This window comes from the organism of the source record quoted next, unplaced genomic scaffold, assembly GCF_019419815.1.
Source record: "Pyrus x bretschneideri cultivar Hongxiangsu unplaced genomic scaffold, Pyrus_bretschneideri_v1 Contig11, whole genome shotgun sequence".
Taxonomy (NCBI): domain Eukaryota; kingdom Viridiplantae; phylum Streptophyta; class Magnoliopsida; order Rosales; family Rosaceae; genus Pyrus; species Pyrus x bretschneideri.
In genome coordinates this window covers 4,453,475-4,464,900 of record NW_025999402.1, presented here as the reverse complement: position 1 = coordinate 4,464,900, position 11,426 = coordinate 4,453,475, and the positions used below count along the sequence as shown (strand labels likewise).

Sequence of the window (11,426 nt, the reverse complement as noted above, 5' to 3'; positions counted from 1 at the left end):
TTTGTGACGGAATCCGCAACTAAAATGAAAACCCACAACTCACTTTCCCGGAAAATTCCCCCGCCATGATTATTTCTTGTTTGGATGGGTGGAAAATCTGGAAACCCTAACAAGAAAAAAAGAAAGCTTTCGGATTTTTCACTCTCTGAAAGAAATCGAATTTTGGATTCTTTGTTTGTTGTATTTGTATATATTCCCAAGCTGTTGCCAAGTTTAGCATGCTTTTCCTCCGAACTAGTTCAATTCCCCCAGCCCACGCGCCACGTGTAATAAACGCGCCAACAGCTGCTTCGGCATAACCGCAAAGCTCGCCACATACGGTCGCTATACTGTATTTTTGTACACGTCGGACCTTGGAAAAGTCCTTTTTCCTCTTTTTTTCTCTCCTTTTTGCCCTTTCATATTTTTTGTTTTAACCTTTTTTATGTCCACTTTCATTGAAAAGAAAATAATTTTAGCAGCGTTCTTTTTTTTTTTAACAAACGATGATCTAAGCCTTAAAATAGACTAAAAATAATGTAGTTCGACTGTAATTCAACTTGGATAAATAAAAGAATAATGCAGACCTGAATTTAGTTAAATTGCTTGACCAGGTTCAAATATTTTACTTATAAGTAAAGAGGAATACCATTCTACCGTACTTCAAATTGGATAAATAAAAAAAATAATGCAGACTTGAATTTAGCTATGTTTCTCAACCAAATTCAAAATTTTCCTAATAATATAAATTGAGTATATTTATCTTATCATTATCAGAAAATAAAAACTCAAATAAGAATTAAAGAACCTTAATGTAGAGATGATTCGAAAAAAATGTAAAGGGGAAAAGGAATTATATAGAAACCATTTTATTATAAAAATAAGTTAATTTATTATTTTAATATTGGTTATATGATTTATTTATTTATTTGATGAGGGTTTAGTGGGCAAATGGTGAGTGGTGATGATAATTAGGTTAGAAAAGTCATGAGGGAATGGTGGGACCTTTTTGTGTTTGTGGATAGAATTAAGAAGGAGAAGAATCACTAGTACGATAGTCTCTGTGGGGGCTGGCTTTGTCTCTTTTCTTATTTTCTCTTCTTCAACAATGTATCCTTTTATATTCCAATATTCATTTTATTTCATTGAAAAGTCGGAAAGAAAGTCAAAGTTCCATTACAAATTCAACTGGTAATATGGGATATAGCCAAGTTAATTAAGTTTATATAAGATCCCTGAGATTCATTCTCAACAGTCTGTATCAAATAAAATTAAAATGAGTGTAATTTGTGCTTTCTCAACTCAACATTCTTAATAATCTGTATTGAATAAAACTAGGACGAGCGTAATTTGTGCTTTCTCAATTCACATTCACGCGGTGCATATAACATGTGTACTAAAGTGTCGTTCTTTCTCGATTCACTTTTATGCGGTGCATGTAACATATGTACTTTGTAAGTGCTTGTTACGCTCACACACTTCTCATTGCAGAAGTATAGGAGTGTATAAGGATAAAGCGTGAATAGCTACATTCTAAATTTAAGTTTTAAGATTCGAATTTTTAGTGTAAATTAAGTTGATAAAATCATATACAATTTTTCTAAAGTGATTTTGTCTTTTATGGATTATGATTAACGAATTGTGAGTAAATTTGTCGTGACTTAAAACACAAGAGCCTCTCAGGTTTTCTTCTTTTATTTTGCATGGATTCATATCATGAGATGCTTCTGCTTAATTTACATATATTTCCATCCGGTGGGATTTTTTTTATAACAAAAAACCTTGAGATCATCAGCCCTTTTAAAATTTTTGTGTGTGGATTTTGCTTCGCAAATCTTTGCTGCCAATTAATAATTCTAATAATAATAATTATATAATCCTGATTATGATAATTATAATATTTATCAGGATTATTTTATTGGAGTAAGTAGAGATAATGGACAAAATTGGAACCTACACTAGTCCTTGGGTTCTTAGACTTTTGACCTCAACAGTGTGATTGTTGTTACAGATCTACCGATTAAGACCCTAAGAAATATATCATTTCTTATTCACGTATGACTAGTCTATAACAAGTTAATGATACTAAAAAAAACTTCTTATTTGCTACGAATTCAAGAAATTAGAGCCACAACCAACGAAAATTAAATGAAACACTGTAACATCAGCCAGAGCTGACCCTAAGGGTAGCCGAAGTAGGCGCCCGCTTAGAGCCCCCACTTCGGAAGGACCCCCATTTTTAGGCGGAGTTAGGTGGGTCTGGACGAGGATGGATGGGAGCTATGCGGGCTTATATGTAAAAGCTGGAATTTGAAAATCTTTTGTTGCAGGGTCAACCTCGTGCGAGAAAGAAGACAAACCTATTCCCAACATCATTTTAATTGCATGATTTTACTTAAGATAGTCCCACCATCTTTTTATTTTATTTTTTATATCTACACGCTTTCTCCCCCTTAAATAGTCCCCACCATCTTATTTTTACTTTTTGGCTTCTCTCATAAATATCACTTTGTCTATTTTTATGGGGCTTTATTACCCTATTTTAAGATCACACCACATATATCATTATTATGTACCTAAAGGGCTAAAACTCTCACCTTTTTGAAAAATGACATTATTAAATGTTCAAATTAATTAGTTTATATAATATATAATAAATTATTCAAATCCGTTTCGTCCGCTAGGCGCGTATACGAAAATTACTATCCTCTTTACTCTAGTATTTTGCCTAGTTGTAAGATGTTGTCTCTGTAATCTAACAATTTATTTATTGAATGTAATAAGTAACATTGTAACAATAGAAAAATGATTGGAATTTGGCGTACCGGGTAGAGGCTTCTCTTTCGGTTTGAATTGGTTGAAAAATTAGATTATGTGAACTTAATCAGAGCATTTGCATCTAAAAATGCAAGACGGTAATATACTAATATTTGAGTAATGTTTGTATATCTTTTTTCTTTTGATATTAATTTTTAATGATATTTGATGTAGAAATAGACTTTTCATGTATTTAGTGAATTTTTTTTTTTTTTTACACATGTCAATGTACAAAAGATCGGGAGTCAAAGAACTTTAGGGCCCCATTTCAAAGGCTCGCTTAGGGCCCCCAAATTCTTATGGCCGGCCCTGACATCAGCTATCACCTCAATAGTGTGATTGTTGTTTTATATATATAGGAATTCTTTAACAAGAGGGATCCCTATTTTTCTAAAAAAGTGGAGACACCCTATTGACCGTTAGATTGACTTTAATGAAATTATGTAGTTGAAATTAAATCACAAGCCACACAATCTCGACCACACAATTTCATTAAAGCCAAATCCAACAATCAAGAAGATGTCTCAATTTTTTAAAAAAATGAGAATTTCCCTTATTAAAAGGCCTGTATATATAAGACTAATCGAAAGGGGAATTTTCGTATTAATATTTTGACCTGTTTCAAATCATGAACACGTGAAACTTGCTTTTGACATTTGTCAGTCAATAATTGCCAGCTAAATAGAAATTTCAACGGGACATGCTGGTCTTTTTCATGTATTTATTTACTTAATTTTGATAGGGAAGAGGATCCTCTTTGTATCCATTTGGGGAAATTATAGGGATTCTCACATTCTAACCGTTTATTATATATCATGTGGTCAGTTTTCGTATGTATTATTTGTGTTTAATTTTAAATAAAAAATTAAATGATTTTTAACCGTATAATACACGATAAATAGTTAAGATATGAGAATTCTTATAATTCCAACAATTTGGATTCGGATGGAATCCAATTCCTTTTGATAGGACTACGATTAAATAAGGATAGGGATGTCCACGCCCTACCTCTTCACCCAAAAAAAATGACTTGAAGTCTTGAAAAATAAGGTATACTGCAATTGTAACGTTTCATGACAATCACAATATATTATAGAGAAAAATTTACACTTAACATTACGTGATTGACATGAGAAATTATGATGTCTTTACAAGATAATTGAAAAGCTTTCGAATCGATGGGTATTCATGCCTCCTTCACTTGACGGATTATTTTGCAGGAGTTGGTGCCATAGCATATATTCATGTACTTTATGTGTACATTCAGTCCGTCGAATTATTCAGCTAGTAAATTATGCCTTTTGCTGTGGTGATTCGCGTACCAAGGACTACAAGGTTCTGAGAACTTTGAGTCGCATTTTCTTTGAGTCTGGTTCAGGCATCTTTATCTCGACAAATACTTCTGTAGACAGATCAAACGACACAATGAAATGCTGGACGCCGTTTTTCTGAATCCAATGCAGAGCACCGCGGACAAAAGCATTTTCACCATCACGGGTACAAGGTCGAGGGAAGAATTTTTCAGGAAGAACAGGAGCACTAAAAGCCTCTTCCATGAACCCCTGGCTAAAGAATAAATCTCAAATTTACATGAGGCGGTACCAAAGATATCACAAGCCAGACATCTGAAAACCGTTATAGTCATTGTTACGCGAATCATTGCCGAAGGCATAACTTGCCACCCATGGGTGTTGAGTTTTCCTCCTCTAACTAAGGCAGGCGGAGGCAATATTACAACCTTTCTCACATAAGGGTTCCAAATTAGTGTGGTAAATTTGCCATCTTCGAGGCATACAGCACGTTCCATGTTCCGACCAATCAGACGCGACGATCTCTATGCTGGGGTTGGGATGAAGTGGAAGTAGCAGCAGCTGTAATCTCTTGTTTTTTGTCTTCTTCTTATTGTGTTTTAATTTGCATGTACGCTAAAAATGGGTGAGTAAGTTTGGAATACTCACCGAATCAAGGGCTGTTATTGAAATGCAACGAGTAAACGTCTCGTGTTCCATATTTGTCTTCTGAACTCCAACTCGGGTGCCTTATTTTTTGCTCTAACTTTGGACGGAAGAAACAAAGAGTAATTAGGGTTTTCAGTCGGGGATTAGGGTTGGGGGAGAGTCCCCTATATATATACACACACATTCTGGGCCGGGTATATTTATTTTGGGCTGGGTTTGTATATAGGGAGGACACACGCATTCTGGGCCTGGTATATTATTTTGGGCAGGGTTTCATAAGGTTGAAATACTTATCGAATTCGAAGGGGTGCCAACCGTGTCATCCCTCGTCTGAACTCTGTAGGAGGAGGATTTGACCGCCGTTGTTCTGGCTGTTATTTTTTGATAGAAGGTAAGTTCATTACCAAAACAACATAATTACAAGAGGGAGACCCATTTATAATATCCACGCAACACAGAAGTGGACCTCCAAAGCAAAGCAAAATATCGAAAACCAAGTTTTGGGCCCAACACCCAAAAAACTGAAACAAACCCTAGCAACTTGTAATTTCCATCGCTGCGGTTGGATGATTGAACCGCGTAGGTAGGTGTGAATGAATTTAGAGCTTCGGATCAGAGACCTCCATGACTTGCACACTCTGGTGAATTTGATAGTATCTACTTGATTGTGATCATTGGCAGGGTGAAATTTCTCGCAACTTCTCCGGATCCGGAATGAATGAATCACCATGACTTGCCGTCAATTGTTCATTCTTTTTTTTCATTTTTTTTTTTGTGTGTAAAAAAAAAAACAAAGAGCCATTTTATCCAATTTTTTGAAAATTAAAGTCACATTTTAGAGAGTAATTTCTCGCTGGTAAGTTCTTAACATTGTATATACATTGTGAATCTAAGATCTAATTTATCATCTAAATTAACTCTATAAATTTTTTATTTAAAAAATAAAATAACTTCGAATCTAGTTTTAGAATGTAATGAGCGGGTTTTAATTAATTTAGGAACTAATTTTGTTTTTAAAGGCTTCGTCGAATCCTACAACGACTACAATTCTGGATCCAGCCTATAATCCAACCAAATTCAATCCTTATGCAGCGTAATTCTACGTAGCCTTATCAAGTTAGAAGATGCAATGTGATAGCGCGTCAGCCTTATCCCTTAGACAAACCACCCGATCAAGCTGTGGTTTTAGACGGACCAGGATCCTCTCCTAATTTAAGGATGAGGATCCTTATTATCAAGAGATGTGGACCGTTGGATAAAAATCTAACGGTTATAATTATTATAACTTTAAAGGGATCCCCCTGTTTGTAGCCGTTGGATAAAAATCCAACGGCTCACATCCCTTGGTCATGAGGATCCTCATCCTTAGATTAGGAGAGGACTCTGGTCTGTTTTAGACCAAACATCTCTACATTTCAATTTTTTAATTAAATTTCTTTACTTTTTTTTTTTTTAGTCAATTGATAGTGTTAATAAGTTAAATGTTAGAATAGCCACCAACGGAATTTGAATTCACACCGTCATGAAATGACAGAACACATTTCCACCATTGTTATAAAAGATCACTTGCAATTAAATTTCTTAACTATTACATACAACGTCACTGGTTTATTGTAGAAATGGGGTGTCAGTGTCACCTTGTTTTTTTCTTCTTCAGAACATCACGTTAGTTTTTTATTTTCATTCTTGATAATATGAGTTGGTGTTTCAAATTTTAAAGGAAAACCCAGCAAGCAAATACAGTTTGCAATTATATGTTACCAAAATTCAATTTCAAAACGGCAAAAAATTCCTAACCTGCTAAAAAATCCTCTAGCCATTCAAAGGATAATTGGGAAATTAGTTTGTAGTATTTTGATATCACAGCATATGTAAGGCATGCAAAGTAACTTAGAAAAGAGCGTTACTTAACTCCAAATGATAAAATTTAATTTCTAATATGACATATTTAGCTTAGGCTAAAATAGATCAGGGCTCTTCAAGGGGCTAGTTTTGCTCCGACTCTTTCTTAATGCTCTTGAAGTGTTAACTTAGGAAGGAGCTGGCAACTAATGGAAACTAGTCGCTTAACACGTTTTAGCCACTAACCTCTCACACAATTAGAAGAATGAAATTTAAAAGAGCTAGATTTCATAAATAATGGTATTTTGAAAACGCTATGCGCACCAATCGAAAATTGAAAAACCACAGCTGGTTAGTAGAAAACAAAAATTGTGATAGACAACATATACATAAGCCAAAGTATTGTTACCAACGAGGGTGCAATGACAATGAGTGGTTGAGTTGGTAAGGATCATTCTAATCAAGATCTAGATTGCTAGCAATACCTCTTGTGGACATCCTGTGAAAAAAAAAAAAAAAAAAAAAGGCCTAAAACCACTTTATAAGTCCTTAAAAAGGCTTATAGTATGTTCTGATCCTGACGGTGGAGTAGCGTTCCCTTCCCCTAAACTTCCTCTCACCAGAAAAAAAAAATGCAAAAGACAAAGATGCATTGTTCATAATTAACATAGGAAGTAGATCCTAGATCCAAATTAACTATCACCTCAATTTTGATTACCAGTTAATCTCATCAAGAATCACAATAAGCGCGACGATGAATGCTTGGTCAATCCCGGGATATACTGTCACCATGAAATTGTCCTTTCCAAACAGCACGCTTTTAACTGTGTGCTTCTTGTGCATCTACAAAGTGATTGCAGGAAATAATTAAGTATATGATTGCCAAATTAACATTGCATTAATTAAAATACTAACGTATCATAACAAAAATTAATGAAATTAATCTTCATTACTTGGGCGACGATGGTGGAGGAGTTTCCCCCGTATATGAAACAGGATTGTTCATGCCAACTTCCTTTGACCTTGAAGTCTGGTGCATCCTCTGTAATGTTATGTGCTAAGAAAACATCCAATGTGGTCTTAAATTGGACGACTGAAGATTTCTTAGCACTGAAGATGAGATCCCTGGTTTCTTTGCTATCCCCTCTATAAACTTGCCATCTGTCGTGTGCACTCGTCAACTATATATACACCATAAAACTTATGAATCAGTAAGTCGACTTCAGTAAAAAGAACAAACTTTCGACATCTTCTTGTTCAAATTCTTCGCTAACGAGGAAAGTTATGGTTTCACTATAAAACTAATTGGCAATTCAGTAAGTCAACTTCAGTAAAAAGAACAAACTTTTGACATCTTCTCTTTCAGATTCTTTGCTAACGAGGAAAGTTATGGTTTCACTATAAAACTAATTGGCAATATAGAGAGTAGTCCAATTGCATATAAGCAAATAAGGTTGAGATGTGAGATTTACTCTAAACACGTCTCCTTATGTGGCGAATTACACGCACAACACAAATAGCGAGACGTGAAGTACGTGTGGCTGTTGTGCTTCACACGAGGGACAATTCGCTCTGATACCATGACAAAAGTTGGGTTCTATCATGAAATCAATTGGTAATATATGAAGTAACTCAATTATTTATAAGTACATACAAGATCTCTAATTTTTCCAATGTGAGATTCACTCTCAACAAGTAATCTATACATCATTTAAATCGAGAAGCAAATATAGTTGGTATACGGATTTGATTTGCGAATCTAGGACATGTATGATATAACAAATTACCCTTAATAGAAGGCCATACCTTTTTTCTCAGAGTAATAATAGGATACCCGGCAGTGTCAAGCAAGACTCGGCGGTCATGAAGGCTGAAAAAAAGAGATCCTCGTACTTTAAAAATCATGTTACCAGTGATATCGGCGACTACAAAGTTGCCTTCACGTATCGTTAAAACTTTTCTGACAATTGCAAGATCCATAGAATGGGAACTACAGAAGTGAGGGCTGATGATCGCAGCAGCTGGATTATCGGACGCTATTAGGTCGCGATTAGAATACGCTGACGGAGATGGATCAGCGTATGCTAATAATCGTTCGCCGGCTTCTGCTTCTTTCATGATCGGAGAAATGTTGGATGTCGGTGAACACCTGTGATCTTTTGTTTATGGAGAGACGACTTGGCGTTGAGGTTGGTTATATGAAGGTATATACGCCAAAGCGTGTTAAGTATATTGGACATATTCGATTGGAATAGAGGAAAGTCAATAAAGGAAACGGAAACTAAGACTTTCCATCACAGCACCTTTTTGTTTTGGGGTCAAATTTAATGGGATTCTAGAAGGTGGGAAAATTGAAGGCTGCAATTGGAAAAATGAAAGTCATGGTACTCTAAAAGGAGAGGATTTTCTGGGGGCCCAAAACTCAGACGATGTTTAGGCACGAGGTTTAACACATATTTGCTCCGAATGTTGCTTTTTATCTCAATGTCACGAGACAGTTCGAGAGAATGAGAGAATGAGAGAATATGCATGCCACTATTGGAGCTGCCATCAGACAATATTTTGTTTGAGTGTGTGTGTAAGTTGTGTGTTAATCTGATTTCTTAACTAAATGATTGAGCACCAAGTGGGATGTTGGTTTAGTCAAATTCTTTATGTGCCTCAAGCGAACGAGGACTTAAAATTTAGTATAACTTTGTGTATGCTAGCCTAAAAAGTAAATGAAAGCGAAATAAAAACTAGAACGAGAAACAAAATGTATATAATTTCATAACAAATGTTCACAAAAGTAAAATTTAGGCAGATGGGTTGAGCTACATAACTTGAAATGTAAATTAACTAAAAGTATAAAGAAGGTAGTAAAACTCTAGCAAGATCAGGCCCATAAAGGTGAGGTAATGCTAGAGAAATTCACCAAGATCGCTGGTGTCCGATATGACTTGGTACAAAACATGTATCTCAGAGAGGAAGTCAGGGTGTTATGAATTACAGAGCAACTGAATCATACTATGGGATGGTAGAGCTGTAAAAGTTTTAAATATCAGGGATCGTATAGGTGGTGTTTTCTTTGAAGCAAGACTTTGAGATTGTAGCTGAAGAGCTAAGAAAGTTTTGCTAAAGATCAATTGGGTTTGTGTTGAAAAATAGTTGGGTTGATTGAAGAATCATTCAAGATTTTGTTTAATGATAGAGATTGAATTTGACAAAGATCTTGAGCTTGAAGGCCTCTATTTAATTTATAGGTTGGGGAGAAAGAGCAACCTCGATCATATCGCTGAGCTAAAGCAGGGTAGACCATTCATTAGGTGATGGCAGTGACTATAATTCTTGGTAGGTGGCCTTCAATTGTGTCTTGAGGCGGTTAGCACTACCTCAGTAGTGACCTTAGTGTGTCAGATAACGCATATGTATACATTTAAGGGGGCAAGATATACCAGGCCCTAGTCGTATGTGTGGCAAACACATTTCAGAAAGACTTATGTCCGAAGCCTCGAACAAGTTGGAGAGAAGTGAGATGGTCGTCTTAGCCTTGGTTTGGACTTCAAAGTTGGTAGGTCAAAGTCGTGCGACTTTTGCGTAAATAAAATAGGAAGGCTCACACCATGCCTTCTTTTTATTTATGGCCAAACATTTTGTTTTTGGAAGAGGAGACAATGGGCTAAGTCATACAATGATGTAATCATAACTAGACATTTAACTCAATAATATTCTACATTCTCACCATCCATGTGTATCAAACTCACTCTCTCACTTATAAATGAAGCAAAACGCCAATAGACCAGTTATGCGCCTAAATTTTCGTTGAATTTGTACTCCACTTTAAGTTTTCCTTTAGGACCCGGCTTCTCTGCCCTCCCAGTTCCCATACACTCTCATCCCCTCTTATTTTGTGCGGTCACGGTTAAACCACGTCAACATTTTATATTGATTTTTTTATAGAGATAATAAGACAAAAAGCAATAATGATATAAAATGTTGATGTAACTTAACCGTGACTGCACAAATAGAAGGAAATGAGAGTGTATGGAAAATATGAGGGCAGAAAAGCAAGGTCCTTTCCCTTAACCCTTTTTAATTTGAAATTAATAAAATTCGAACAACTAAAATTAGGTAATGCCCTCGTCGTCATTTTCTCTCATATTTCAATGTCGGATAGTTGCGAAATTTAAGCATGCAATTGCGATCAAATTGGCACAATAAAACCAGTTTATACCACTCATAAATCTTAAGATTTGTTATGTAGTAGTGAACTTCAGCTACATATTACTTTCAATATTTTAGATTCAACTTTGATATATGATAAGTTGTATACGTACTAAATTATGATTGCTAGCCTAGATTTATAACCCAAATTCATTTTTCACCCCTTGTTTTTTTTTTTTTTTTTTCCCTTTCAAAACAATCGATACTATCTACACTATAGGGGAGGGGGTGAGTTTAGCCTCACAATTGGTTAGTAATAATATGATTTAAATTTGCATTTAGCGAAAATCGAACCTAAGACCTCTCACTTAAAATGAAATGAATACCATTCCTTGTTAAGATATCATTTTGTATAAGAAAGACCAAAAGACAAATTGTTCAGCATTGAAAATAGACCTGGCATTCGCGTCGTGCTTTCCGTGTTCTTGTCGTTTTTGTGTCATATCCAATATCTTAATGGGTTGTGTCGTGTAACATCCGTTAAAATAAAGGGGAAACTTGAAATAGGTCCAATTTTATAGCCCAATATTAGGATTAGTCCAATTTTTAGTTATTTTTGACTTAGCTCCAATGATTAGGATTTCATGTCAGCAATTTTTCTGATTAGGTTGATTTTTTTGCATTGTT

General features: G+C 35.3%; 1 protein-coding gene across 1 annotated transcript; it reads right to left on the bottom strand.

Moving 5' to 3' along the window:
* Nucleotides 1-6,843: 6,843 nt before the first annotated feature.
* LOC103962168 (protein LURP-one-related 10) lies at nt 6,844-8,729 on the bottom strand. The gene is made up of 3 exons (XM_009374846.3): nt 8,403-8,729; nt 7,550-7,777; nt 6,844-7,439 (listed from the first exon to the last, which is right to left on the bottom strand). Exons 1-3 carry the CDS (start codon nt 8,712-8,714, stop codon nt 7,311-7,313), a joined length of 669 nt encoding a protein of 222 aa, XP_009373121.1. The 5' UTR covers nt 8,715-8,729; the 3' UTR covers nt 6,844-7,310.
* Between the last annotated feature and the right edge of the window lie 2,697 nt (nt 8,730-11,426).

What these genes read in the sequence shown, in the direction of transcription:
- LOC103962168 (XM_009374846.3), bottom strand. Translation starts at nt 8,714, where the DNA reads ATGAAAGAAGCAGAAGCCGGCGAACGATTATTAGCATACGCTGATCCA. An exon ending in TTATTACTCTGAGAAAAAAG is followed by an intron (nt 7,778 to 8,402) that starts GTATGGCCTTCT and finishes GTGTATATATAG; the next exon opens with TTGACGAGTGCACACGACAG. An exon ending in CCTCCACCATCGTCGCCCAA is followed by an intron (nt 7,440 to 7,549) that starts GTAATGAAGATT and finishes ATCACTTTGTAG; the next exon opens with ATGCACAAGAAGCACACAGT.